Here is a 14,674-nt window from a genome sequence, read left to right as displayed (position 1 = left end):
TTCATTCGTTCACATAATGTGGGCTTCACTGGTTGGGCCAGCATTTATTGCCCAATCTAGTTGCCTTTAAGAAGGTGGTGAGCTGCCTTCTTGAACTGTTGCAGTTCATGTGGTGTAGGTACGCCCACACTGCTGTTAGGAAGGGAGTTCCAGGATTTTCACTGAGCGACAGTGAAGGAACCACAATATATTTCCAAGTCAGGATGGTGAGTGACCTGGAGGGGAATTTCCAGGTGATGGCGTTCCCATCTATCTGCTGCCCTTGACCTTCTAAATGGTAGTGATTGTGGGTTTGGAAGGTGCTGTCTAAAGAGCCTTAGTGAATCCCTGCAGTGTATCTTATAGGTGGTACACATCACTGCTACTGTGCGTCAGTGGTGGAGGGAGTGAATGTTTGTGGATGTGGTGCCAATCAAGTGGGCTGTTTTGTCCTGGGCAGTGTCAAGCTCCTTGAGTGTTGTTGGAGCCACAGTCATCCAGGCAAGTGGGGAGTATTCCATCACTCCTGATTTGTATTTGTAGATGGTGGACAGGCTTTGAGGAGTCAGGAGGTAAGTCACTTGTCACAGGATTCCTAGCCTCTGACCTGCTCTTGTCACCACAGTATTTATATGGCTATTCCAGTTTAGTTTCTGGTCAATGGTAACCCCCAGGATGTTGATAGTGGGGTTTCAGTGATGGTAATGCCATTGAACATCAAGGTGCAATGGTTAGATTCTCTCTTGTTGGGGATGGTCATTGCCTGGCACTTATGTGACGTGAATGTTAATTGCCACTTGTCAGCCCAAGCCTGGATATTGTCCAGGTCTTGCTGCATTTGGACATGGACTGCATCAGCATCTCAGGAGTAGCGAATGGTGCTGAACATTATGCAATCATCAGCGAACATCCCCATTTCTGACCTTATGATGGAAGGAAGATCATTGATGAAGCACCTGAAGATAGTTGGGCAGAGGACACTACCCTGTGAAACTCCTGCAGTGCTTTTCTGGAACTGAGATGACTGACCCTGATTCCCATTGACTCTAGTTTTGCTAGGGCTCCTTGATTTCACACTCAGTCAAATGCGGCCTTGATGTCAAGGGCAGTCACTCTCACCTCACCACCGCAGTTAAGCTCTTTTGCCCATGTTTGAACCAAGGCTGTAATGAGGTCAGGAGCTGAGTGGCCCTGGCGGAACCCAAACTGGGCATCAGTGAGCAAGTTATTGCTAAGCAAGTGCCGCTTGATAGCAGTGTTGATGAATGATTTTTTTAAAAACGTTTTTTACACATCTTTATGTCAAGATGGGGTTCATTTCTTCTATACATACTGGGTCAATGGGCATGGAAGTGCCATAACTTGACATGGAGGGCAGGAGAGGCAGCAGGGTTTGTTTGTGGAGGGGAGGGGGCTCATCCAAGAATGGAAGGCATGAGAAGCCATAGGGGCTGAGTGGGAGGGCATATCTTGCCTGGGGGCATTAAGGGACCATAGGGGGTGGGTGGAGGGCATACCTTGGCATAGGAGTCATGAGGGGCAACTTGGGCTGTTTGCGGTGCATACCTTACTATGGGGGAAATGAGGGAAAGGTTTTGAGCTTACCTTTCAAAAGGTCCCCTCATACAAATTATGGTTCACGACACCTCTGAGGCGCCATGAACCACAACTCATTGAAAACCTGGCCCAGCTCCATAAAAATTGCAGAGGACTAGGACATAACTATCCCTGCAACAGAGCCAGCCAGATCGGGAATGTAAAATTTTGACTTAAACCAGCCTGCACCCTTCAAAGGCCCTGCTGAAAATTGTAAACCTCGTGAATGGGGTTGGAAATCCCAGAATTGGGCCCTGGGCACCATTTTTAAAGGATGAAAATCCAGGCCATTGTCTCTGCCTGCCCAGAAAACCCCAAATATAAGTCACCTGACTTTCTCATTTTTTTGAAAGGGTACAGTGTCCATTATTCCATGTTTCTTCCTCTTTAAAAAATGATCGAGAGTCCACTGCCCAATTATCTTTACAGGCTCGACATAACTGTCACATATATTCCATACCGTCAAACACCTTCAGCGGCAAATGGACAGACATCCTCAGGCCGGTAAAGCGTATAATTTGACCATCAGCATCAAGATGACAAATGTTATGCCCCAGGAATTGCTGTACTGCTATCTATCAGCATCGACAATGTGGCACTGGAAATTGTTGATAGTTTCACATATCTAGGCTCTACCGTCACCAGCAATCTGTCACTTGATACTGAAATCAACACACCCATCACAAAAGCTGCAACTCTCTAAGCCAAATAACGGTGTGCGAAACAACAGCAACCTGACTGAGAACACCAAACTGTGAGTCTATCAAACCTGCATCCTCAGTGAACTCTTCTGCAGTAGTGAAGCCTGAACAATATATACTAGCCAGGAGAAAAAGGCAGAACAATTTCCACCTTCGCTGTTTCAGGTGTATCCTCGGCATCTCTTGGCAGAATAAGGAGCATGCTAATTCCATCAGCATACACTCATTGCTAAACCAGCAACGTCTGTGCTGGCTTGGCCACATTAATTGGATTGATGGCCGTGTACCAAAAACCTTCTGTACAGTGAACTGACCACTGGGTCACATCCACCTGAGTGTCAATACCTCCGCTACAAGGACACCTGCAAGCAGGATATGAAGATGCCAGACATTGACACTGAAAATAGGGAGACAGTTGCTGTCAGCCATGACCTCTGGAGGCTGACTGTTTGAAGAGGGGCATTGGGAGAGGTGAACAGAAAAGAAAAGTTCCGCTGGCCAAGAAGAGGGCCCAGAGAAAACAGGACAGTGAATCCTACACCTTCTCAGACCTCTCTCTTCCTCTACCATAAACGGGCAAAGACTGTCATGTCAGAGTGGGGCTCATCCTGAACCACAGCAGGCGATGCTTAACACAAAGTTGACCACCATGATGCAAAACATCATGTCACGAGACAGAAGGCTGCCAATGGAAAGAGTGTAATTTTTGCATTGCAATATAAAAGAGTTCTGTATGGAAGTGAACACATGTTATGAGTCACTAATCACAAATTAGATTTATTTCCAATTTCAGGGATCGGTTATATTTTCAACTATTATTCGCCTTCACAAAGCAAAGGTTTAACGTGTCGGATAATTTAGCTATTGTCAACATTTTAGTTGGAAGATTCACAAAATGTGCTGATATATATTAAAACCATATTTCTTACAGATTTTTAAAATATATTTCTGAAAATTATACTTAATCTTGTACCAGAGACATTGGGTGGAACTGTTCCAGATTGGCACTAAGCGCGGTAGTGGGCAGGAAAAAGGATGTTTTACCCGCCAGCCACAATGGTGGGCTTTTGCATTGCATCACCCCATTCCCGGTGCATCCCTGGAAAACACGCCGGATCACAGGTGGGGAGGCTTCTGATTCACCTGCCCTGCCGTCACCTCAGGCCTTCAGTAATCCGAACTCCATATTTAAAGGGAGCCCCTGCACAGAACTAGCAATCTCTAAGGGATTGGAAGCTGCTGCAAAGTCATGGCTGCCAAAGGGAGGAAACATGCTGTCCCCAAATTTAGCAAAGCCTTTCTTGGGCGCCTACTGGACACAGTGGAGGCCTGCCATGAAGTCCACTACCCCTGCTCTGGGCAAAGACCTAGAAGCAAGATGACAAATCCAACACGGGTGGCGGCTACAACGCTGGTCAGCGCCATGCCCTGCAAAAGAGGACAGCCACCCAGTGCCAAAAGAGGATGAATGATCTCCTCCATTCCACCAAGCTAGGTCACTTTTCTCATCACTCTCAACTCACACATCCATCAGGATCTCACTCACCGCTAGTTCAAAAGACATCGCCATTCACTTTCTCTCACATGCGTTCATCTGCCCTGCGGATCATGTCTTCATCCTGTCCATGGCACCACTCATCACCCACACATGACAGACATCCTTCTCATCTGGCCTGGCAGGTTTCCTGCTTGCACTCTCTCCATCTATATTCATGCAGCAGAAGTTGACACAACAAAAGGGACCGGTGAAGGAATGCCTGACATTAACTTCCTCACAGACTTTGAAAGTAGAGTCATTCATCTGGTTGACAACAACCTGGACTGTTCCTGTGCTGACGGTGAGGTTGGCGGTGCTCAACCATGTGAGGTTCCAGCAGTGCAACATCCATCAGACAACCATGTTGTGAATGATATGTCCTGTTCCACAGGCCACAGCCATGCACTAATTATCTCTCCTTGCTTTTGTAGGCACATCTGGGAAGCAGCCAAGGGGGTCCACAAGCCAGATCCTCAACTCAAGCCCCAAAGACACCTCGGAAGAAGAATCTGATGACACCCTAATTGAAGACGTGTCACAGCGTTCACCCACACCCTCCACCAGTGCAAAGACAGACACCACAGTGGTACCTAGTTCTAGAATAGCCTCGAGGTTACAATCTGGTGAGCATAACACATTTTCTGATCCACAGCAGCCGGCGGCAGGGACTTTCCAGGTTCCGGCACTCAGAGGACTGTTGGAGGCCAGAACTTTGCTGAGTCCGAATCGGATGAGGAGCCTTGGACTCAGTCATGCCTAAGTTGCTGGAGCTGCAAAGACAACCTCGGGTACATCAGGAAGGGATGTCCACTATACTCCTCACATTGCAAAGCACGATGGAGGAGCACGTCCACCTTCAGTCTGAGGTGATACACTGGCCTGCCAACGCACTGTGGTCAACACTGATAGGGTGGCAGCCACCATGAAGACTTGGTCATGGACATCGGTCCTGCACTGCTGCATGGGCTGAACTCCATTGCTAAAGCCATAGTTGGTCTCCAACAGTGTCACTGTGAGAGGGGTGCAGGGCAGCTTGATCTCACTCCAGCTTCCCCTCTTCCTCATGGAGTCAGCCAGGGGCCTTCGGGCATCTATAGGGAGGAGGATCAGCAGGTACACACCACATAGCCATCCACCCAGGTGATTCCAGGAGTGCCATGCCGATCTGAATACCCTCTTCCTGTGTCCCCAGCACTCCACAGACTGAGGAGGATGCCAATGTGGTTACAGCCCTCCAGGAGATGCCTCCTCACAGACAGGCTGAAGCAGTCCGCAGGCTGCCTCCACTTCCGCTGTGGATATTGGGGGACACTTGGATGTAGCAGCAGGGCTAGGAAGGTTAAGGAGATGAAGCTACTCAGCCTGGGCATGGATGTTACTCACTTGTACTTAATGCGCACTATTGTAATTAAAGTCTCAAGAATGTCTCCTTGCGTATGGCTCCTTGCTATGATGAGCAGTGCTTGTCTCTCTCAGATGTGAAACCTTGGTTCCTGCACAAGATGAAGGCAAGTGGCTCAGCCCAGGGCCTCTTCCCTGTGCAGTGTGTAACCTTGAGACGTAAATGATGGTCCAGCTTCACACTCACTGGACACATTAGTGATGCCTGCACCTCAATGATGTTTGTCATTGCTGCCAGAATGTCGTGGGCAGGCATCATAGAGTTCCGATCATTCTCTCTGTGTGCTCTCAGGCTGGGCTGGCCCCCCCATCTCCTCAGCATCTGTGACCAGTGCTGCTGTGCTCCTGAAGGAGCCAGGTGCCGAAGGGATGAGAATGGATCAGGTGCTGAAGGCTGACAAAGGATCAGGTGCATTTAAAGTGTCTTGGCAGCATCTCTATGATATGACTCTGATCACAGAGCACAAGCAAGCTGCCCTCAGCCAGACAGGAGTCAGACATTCACAGAGGCTATATGAAGGCCTTTGGAGTGTCCTCACTGCATGTTGTCATCATCCTTCTGGAATCTAGCAACTATTAGGACATCTGATGCGTCTCCATGACATGAATTGAGCACTGAGGGCATCTGTGTTGCCATCAACCACACGGGAGTCGAGCATTCACAAATGTAAATTGTGGATGTCAGGACTGTCCAAAACTGCACTGCAAGATTACGCTGCTAGCTTGAACCATAATGGATTCTGGTCCGCATCTGAATAAAGACATTGCAAGGGGCTGTAAACGCCACCACCAGTGACTGCGCCATGGCCATCTTTCACAAGGAAACTGTACAATTTGCCCAGTCGTCTAATTGCTCTGCTGCCTCTTCAAATACATAGTAATTTGTAGTCTGCTCCCAAGGGTGAAAAATTCTGTAGTATTTATTGAAGCATTTCATGCTTTTGCGTTGTTTTAGTGGGCAGAAAAGCTTCAGAGGCCCAACCCCCAGCATGTCAATAGAGCTGCAGCTGAATGGTCTCAGCTGCAGAAGAATGCTCACTTTTCCACGTCCGCGGCCGCTTCCCTCACCCACCCATCCCCCACTCCCTACCCCACCACCCCCCTCCCCACCAGTCTGGCCCACACTAGAGCCCTTGCCCCTCACTGAAATCCAGTCGGGAAAAAAAAGCGACTTGCCTGTGCCCCCCGCAAATGTGCGGTGCCTTTTCCTTGATGTCCTGCAATGGTCACAAACGCTGTGCAAGGTTGTGTGCACTCACAAGAGTTCCCCTCGAAGTTCAGGTCACCAGGTGCACGCCTTTTAAAGGCAGCCATGAATCACGCCGATCTGAAGTCATGCTGACGTGGATGGCACATTTGACATGGGGGAATGATTCCAGCAAGCAGGGCTTACATTTGTATCTAATTATATTAAAATGACGTTCCCAACATGCGATGGTGGGAAACACGGCTCACCATTGATGGATGGAGTGGACGATCACAAACTGATTTCAGGACTGTGTCAAACTAATTTTTGGCCTTCTCGCCATATTGTCCTCCCCCCACTCATCATGACGCCCGACACCAACGGATCTTAAAAATTCCAACCATTATTTGTATGCAATAAGTCTTGAACAATAACTTGCAGTGGTTCATCTGATTATTGTTTTGCAGGTTGATGAAGGCATGCATCTCCTTATTACTGGTCCAAATGGCTGTGGAAAAAGTTCTTTATTCAGGATATTGAGTGGTCTGTGGCCTGTGTATGGAGGGGTACTGTACAAACCACCTCCTCAGCACATGTTCTATATTCCACAGAGGTGAGGGATTCAGTTTCATTGAAATAATTTTTATTTTTATCTTGAATATAAATACACTTCCTACATCTATTTAGAATGCTAATTTGTCAGCATGCTGTCATTTTAAATGGTCCTTTTTCTGTTGATAATTAAATAAGCAGAAATTGTGTATTATTGAATAAGTTTAAAAACATGTGACTATTTGTTAGAGGACATTTTTTGTACTATACTTCCTTCCTAAAAGTTGTTTTACATTTGTCCTAATTAAGTAGTTAGCTGTGTAAAGTGTGATTATTATTTTATTAAAAGTGGTTTGGTCTCCGTAATCTTTGAATGTGCTTTGAGAAATAAGCAGCCTCTCCAAATTGAATACTATTTATTTAATTAAGCTCATGTTCATATATGATCCATAAGTAGATAATGCATTTAAAAAAAAATCTTTTTGCATTTTGTCCAAGCATGTTGCATTATGGCCATTATATGTATTGATGCATATTTCTTGCAGCTGATTGGTTTAAAACAACACATTGCAACTGGAGGTAGGGGATATATGAAATGAGAGGCAAGCATGTAGAAAAATTATTAATAAGGAGAAACTAAGAGCATAAGAAACGATTGAATCAACCACGGCAAAATCCTAATAGCAGAAAGAATGGAAACCAAACCACTTAAAATAATGTTATTTTCCCTATTTTCTGCTTCCTTTCTTTGGTGTAGATGTTACCAGTTTTTTGATAGTTGTCTTGCAAACACCAGAACAATGCTGGGATCACCAGAATCAAAATATTCCTGGTCTCATCTAAAGTCATAAAAACTGCACCCGGATGTTTGGCATCACTTAATAATCTGTGGCATTAACATGTTGGAGTAAAGCCTACCTGTTGGGCGTAACAATATAATATCAATTTTATTCTTCTGTTCATGGAATGATAATACTGCAGGATCATTTAGTATCATCCCAGTCAGTCTTTTTCAGACCTATTTATCTTTGTTCTTCCCAGTGTGAATATTATGTTGGAGCTAAGATACGTTCAGATAGGCGCTTCAATAATATTTTAGGTAATGATTGTGCTGTCTGACTTCAAGAACATTCCCAATTATACTGCAGCATTTCTTCAATTCTGTTTGTCAAATTATCTCACAATTAGATTTCTTGGTGTAAGATAGGGAGAGGTGATGGTGTTGTGGTATGGTCACTGAACTAATGATCCAGAGATTACACGGGGTAAAGCTCTGGGGACCCGGGTTTGAATCCCACTGCAGCAGATGGTGGAATTTGAATTCAATAAAAATCTGGAATTAAATGTCTAATGATGAAATGATTGTTGTAAAACCCATCTGGTAGTTCCCTTTAGAGAAGGGAAATCTTTCATCCTTACCTGGCCTGGTCTGGCCTGTATATGACTCCAGATCCACAGCAATGTGATTGACGCTTACATGCCTTCTGAAATGGCCTACAAAGTCACAAAAAAGAAATGAAACCAGAAGGACCACCTGGCATCAACCTAGGCATCAGAAATGACAATGGCAATCTCAGCCCTGTTGACCTTACTAACACCTGGGGGCTAGTGCCAAAATTGGGGGAGCTGTCTTACAGACTAGTCAAGCAACAGCCTAACATAGTCACCCTCATGGAATCTTACATTACAGATAATGTCCCAGACACCTCCATCACCATCCCTGGGTATGTCCTGTCCCACCAGCAGAACAGACCCAGCAGAGGTGGCGGCACAATTGGGAGGGAGTTGCCTTGGGAGTCCTCAACATCGACTCCGGACCCCATGAAGTCTTATGGCATCAGGCCAAACATGGGCAAGGAAACCTCCTTCTGATTACCTCAATTGATGAATCAGTGCTCCTCCATGTTGAATACCACTTGGAGGAAGCAATGAGGGTGGCAAGGGCGCAGAATGTACTTAATATCCACCACCAAGAGTGGCTCGGTAGCACCACTACTGTCCAAGCTGGCTGAGTCCTAAGGGACATAGCCGCTAGGCTGGGTCTGCAACAGGTGGTGAGGGAACCAACAAGAACGAAATACATACTTGACCCCATCCTCACCAACCTACCTGCCACAGATGCATCTGTCCATGTCAGTATTAGTAGGAGTGACCACTGCACAGGCGTTGTGGAGACGAAGTCCTGGCTTCACATTGAGGATACCCTCCATTGTGTTGTATGGCACTACCACAGTGCTAAGTGGAATAGGTTTCGAACAGATCTAGCAACATGGGCATCCATGAGTGCCGTGGACCATCAGCAGCAGCAGAATTGTACTCAAACACAATCTGTAACCTCATGGCCTGGCATATCCCCCACTCTACTATTACCATCAAGCCATTATTAATTAATACCAGATCAACCCTGGTTCAATGAAGAGTGCAGGAGCAGCACTAGGCATATCTAAAAATAATGTGTCAACCTGGTGAAGCTATAACACAGAACTACTTGCATGCCAAACAGCATAAGCTACAAGTGATAGATAGGGCTAAGTGATCCCACAACCAAAGGATCAGATCTAAGCTCTGCAGTCCTGCCACATCCAGTTGTGAATGTTGGTGGACAATTGAACAACTCACTGGAGGAGAAGGCTCCACAAATATCCCCAAACTCAATGACGGAGGAGTCCAGCACATCAAAAGATAAGGTTGAAGCATTTGCTACAATCTTCAGCCAGAATTGCCGAGTGGATGATCCATCTCGGCCTACTCCAGAGGTCCCCATCATCATAGATGCTAGTCTTCAGCTAATTTGATTCACTCCATGTGATATCAAGAAATGGCTGAAGGCACTGGATACTGCAAAGGCAATGGGCCCTGACAATATTCCAGCAATAGTACTAAAGACTTGTGCTTCAGAACTTGCCGCACCCCTAGCCAATCTGTTCCAGTACAGCCACAACACTGGCATCTACCCGGCTATGTGGAAAATTGCCCAGGTATATCCTGTTTACAAAAAGTAGGACAAATCCAACCTGGCCAATTACTGCCCCATCAACCTACTCTCAATCATCAGTAAAGTAATGAAAGGGGTCATCAACAGTGCTATCAGTGGCACTTACTTAGCAATAACCTGCTCACTGATGCCCAGTTTGAGCTCCGCAAGGGCAATTCGGCTCCTGACCTCATTACAGCCTTGGTTCAAACATGGATAAAAGAGCTGAACTCCTGAGGTGAGTTGAAAGTGACTGCTGTTGACATCAAGGCAGCATTTGACAGAGTGTGACAGCAAGGAGCCCTAGCAAAACTGGGGTCAATGGGAATCAGGGGGAAAGCTCTCAGTTGGTTGGTGTCATACGTAGCGCAAAGGAAGATGGTTGTGGTTGTTGGAGGTCAGTCATCTCAGCTCCAGGACACCACTGCAGGAGTTCCTCAAGGTGGTATCCTAGGCCCAATCATCTTCAGGTGCTTCATCAATGACCTTCCTTCCATCATAATGTCAGAAGTGGGGATGTTCGCTGATGATTGTACAATGTTTAGCACTTATCGCAAGTCCTCAGATACTGAAGCGGTCTATGTTCAAATGCAGCAAGACCTGGTAAATATCCAGGCTTGGGCTGACAAGTGGCAAGTAACATTCACACCACACAAGTGCCAGGCAATGACCATCTCCAACAAAAGAGAATCTAACCATTGCCCCTTGATGTTCAATGGCATTACCATTACTGAACCCCCCAGTATCAACATCCTGGGAGTTACCATTGACCAGAAACTGAACTGGACTAGCCATATAAATACTGTGGCTACAAGAGCAGATCAGAGGCTAGGAATCCTGTGACAAGTGACTTAGAAATAGTGCGATGAGTAGCCCACCTCCTGACTCCCCAAAGCCTGTCCACTATATACAAGGCACCAGTCAGGAGTGTGATGGAATACTCTCCACTTGCCTGGATGAATGCCGCTCCCTCAACGCTCAAGAAGCTTGACACCATCCAGGACAAAACATGCCGCTTGATTGGCACCATATCCATAAACATTCACTCCCTCCACCACTGACGCACAGTAGCTGCAGTTCGTACTATTTACAAGATGCATTGCAGGAATTCACCAAGGCTCCTTCGACATCACCTTCCAAACTCACAACCACTACCATCTAGAAGAATAAGGGCAGCAGATAGATGGGAACACCACCAAATCACTCACCATCCTGACTTGGAAATAAATCGCCATTCCTTCACTGTCGCTGGGTCAAAATCCTGGAACTCCCTAACAGCACTGTGAGTGTACCAGCACCAGGTGAACTGCAGTGGTTCAAGAAGGCAGCTCACCACTAGCTTCTCAAGGGCAACTAGTGATGGGCAATAAATGCTGGCCCAGCCAGCGAAGCCCACATCCCAAGAATGAATTAAAAAAGAAAATATTCTTTCCAAAAGGGCATAAATAAGTTCTTCAATTATGGAGGTCATATGATTTGTCAATTAATAAGTAACCTGCAGGGAATCAAAGGACCACCCTTCATGTTTGTGTAATTGAAGTCTTTTGATAGAACTGGAAATAATGGGGTTAATTTTTACTGTGGATATGTCTGGAGCAGAAGACAAGAGGGAGTCATTCATGGGGAGTTCAGCATGATACCAGAGCCATTTAAACTCTCGGGTCTTACTTAAATAATCCAGGAACATCCCCATTTAAAACTGACAGGTGTGAAATTCACGCTTTGTGGTAGCACAGTTGTTTCTAATCAGAAGGTCAGAGGTTCAAATTCCACTCCAAAAGACTTTAGGATGTAATCTAGATTGACATGTCAGCGAAGAAGCGCTATGCTGTTGGAAATACCATGTTTTGGATCACACCTCATCTGCCCTCTATATAACCCCAATAGATTCCACAGCAGTGAGCGGCTGGAGCTAACATTTATCCTTTAACCAATACCTATAGTAGATGAGAGAGACTCATCTCTCGAACAGTTCGGGACTGAGAGGTTAAAACAACGAGACACTGGGACTGAGGAGTTAAAACAGTGAGATTTCAGGACTGAGGAGTTAAAACAATGAGGACTTTGGTTAAAACGGTAGGACCTTGGTACTCTGAAGCTAAAACAGTGAGACTTTGGGACAGAAATATTAAAACATTGAGACTTCGGGACTGAGAGGTTAAAACAGTGAAACTTCAAGACTGAGAGGTTGAAGCAATGAGCCTTTGTGACAGAGACGTTATAACTGTGAGACTTTGGTACAGAGAGGTGAAAACTGAGACTTTGTGACAGAGAAGTTAAAATAGTGAAACTTCAGGACAGAGAGATTAAAACAGCGAGATTTTGGGACAGAGTGGTTGAAACAGAGGTAAAAACAGCAGGGCCAAGAGCCAGTTAGAGCCTTTGTTTGGAGCGAAAAATCAAGTGTGACATCACAGATGCAGGTAGGTGATTGGTTGATGAGTATTTTCCTTCTATCTTATCTAAACTAGGGAATTTCAGTTGGGGTAAGTAGAACATAAGTTGGAATAATAACAAAAGCACCAGCAAGACGAGAAGCATTAATTACAATTTAATTAAGAAAAGAGTTAATTTGTTAATTAAAACACTATATAAAGATAACAGGGCAGGTGATGCATTGTAGCTGCAGTATGTGGGATTTGAGGGATGCCAGTGTGTTCCAAGGCAAACGTGGCTGTAATAAGAGTCTGTGGCTAGAGGAACATAAGCTCAAAGTTAGAGAGCTGGAGGCTTGAGCTTTGGACACTGCGGTGCATCAGGAAGGGGAGATGTTACCTGGACGCTTTATACCAGAAGGCAGTCACACCCCTTAGTCTAGGGTCTTCTGATTTGGCCAGTAGTCAGCTACAGGAGAGTGTGACTGCAAGTGAGGCAGTTATGGGGATTCAGAAAGTAGAAATGGAAGAGCCTCGGCCTTTGCAATTGTCCAACAGGTTCTAGGCTCATGCATCTTGTCTGGATGAGAGCAGGAGCTGCAAGATAGATGAGTGAACTGACCATGGCACCACGGTCATTCAAGTGGGGAGGTAAATAGCAATGTTGTGGTAGTAGGGGACAGTATACTCAGGGGGATAGACACAATTCTCTGTAGCCAAGAGTGAGAGTCCAAAAGGCTGTGCCTGCCTGGTGCCAAGGTTTGGGATATCTGCTCAGGGCTGAAGAGGAACTTGCAGCGGGAAGGGGAGGATCTAGTTGTTGTGCTCCATGTAGATACCAACGGCATAGATAGGACTAGGAAGAGGCTCTGCTTAAGGAGTGTGAGCTTCAAGGAGCTAAGTTATAAAGCAGAAACTCAAAGGTAATAAACTATGGATTATTACCACGAGCCACATGCAAATTGATCTAAGATAAAGAAGATTGGGGAGTTGAATGCATGGTTCAGGGATTGATGTTGGAGAAATGGGTACTGGCACCAGTATTGGGGAAAATAGGAGCTGTACCATTTGGATGTTCTTTACCTGAACCAGCTTCCTTTTTAATAACGCAGCTCACACTATCTTCTATACTTGTTACATTATTATATTACCAGATTCATGCATTAACATAATATATATGCACCAAGTCCTTGATATCAATAGAAACCACTCCAGTTCAATGTCCAGGGTTTTAAAAATGTCCAATTTTCCTTTAAGCTTCAAACTCTTGATAACGCATCTGTGAACAGATTCTTTCTACCAACAACTTGTATAGCCATAGATTAAATGGTTGTAATAATAGACTCCATCTGAAAAATCTTGCACTTTTGTCTTGAAATTTGTCCAGAAACTTTAAAGGATTATGGCCTCTATAAACAATTGTTTCTGATGAATTATTTGCAGCATAAATTTCAAAGTGCTGCAATGTTAACACCAAACCCAAAGTCTCTTTTCCGATTGTTGAATATCTTCTCTGTTGTATATTCAGTTTCTGTGAAAAATAACCTTTCGGTTTTTCAATTCCAGCGTTATCTTCTTGTAACAGTACAGCCCCGATACCTATATCGCTTGCGTCAACAGCCAACTTGAATTGCTTGGCATAATTGAGTACTGCCAAAACTGGTGTCATAGTTAATACAGTTTTCAAACTATCAAATGACTTCTGACACTCCAGTGTCCATTGAAACTTTTATTTTTTTAATAGAAATCTCAAAACTTCTCGTTTTGTTATAGGCACTGGAAAATCCACGATAGCCTTGAGTTTCGCATCTCTTAGAGCCATCCTACCATGTCCAACGGTATGGCCTGGATACGTAACTTGCGCTTTTGCAAATTCACTTTTAGCCAACTTCACCACCAAATTAGCTTCATGTAGTTGAGTAAATAATTCTTCGAGAAGCTGTAAATGCTCCTCTTACTTCTGACTGAAAACTATTAAGCCATCAATATAAACAGCACAATTGCTTAGTCCTGCAATTATTTTGTCAGTCTTTGAAATACTGCAGGTGCATTCTCCATACCAAATGGTATGACTTTAAACTGACATAGTCCACATTGCATTATAAAAGCTGATATCTCCTTTGTGCTCTCTGATAACAGTACCTGCCAATATCCTTTTTAGGAAGTCAATCTTTGTGATAAATTTCAATTGCCTCACTTTCTCAGTGCAAGCTTCCAACCATGGTATAAGATATGAATTCACTTTTGTCACCGCATTCACTTTTTGATAGTCCACACACAGTCTTTGTATTCCATCGGATATCGGTACCAGTACAATAGACGAACTCCAATTACCGCAACTAGACTCAATGATAAAAGCAAAATACTGCAGAT

General features: G+C 45.0%; 1 protein-coding gene across 2 annotated transcripts in view; it reads left to right on the top strand.

Moving 5' to 3' along the window:
- Positions 1-14,674, top strand: part of LOC121286463 (ATP-binding cassette sub-family D member 2-like) — a 147,156-nt gene that overhangs the window by 67,033 nt on the left and 65,449 nt on the right. For both annotated transcript variants that reach the window (XM_041203588.1, XM_041203589.1), the window contains exon 6: positions 6,868-7,013. In XM_041203588.1, coding sequence (XP_041059522.1) covers positions 6,868-7,013 — 146 coding nt within the window. The remainder of the gene's footprint in view (positions 1-6,867; positions 7,014-14,674) is intronic.

The sequence above is a fragment of the Carcharodon carcharias genome, chromosome 13 (assembly GCF_017639515.1).
Source record: "Carcharodon carcharias isolate sCarCar2 chromosome 13, sCarCar2.pri, whole genome shotgun sequence".
NCBI classification, from domain to species: Eukaryota; Metazoa; Chordata; class Chondrichthyes; order Lamniformes; family Lamnidae; genus Carcharodon; species Carcharodon carcharias.
This window is presented reverse-complemented; position numbering and strand designations above follow the sequence as displayed.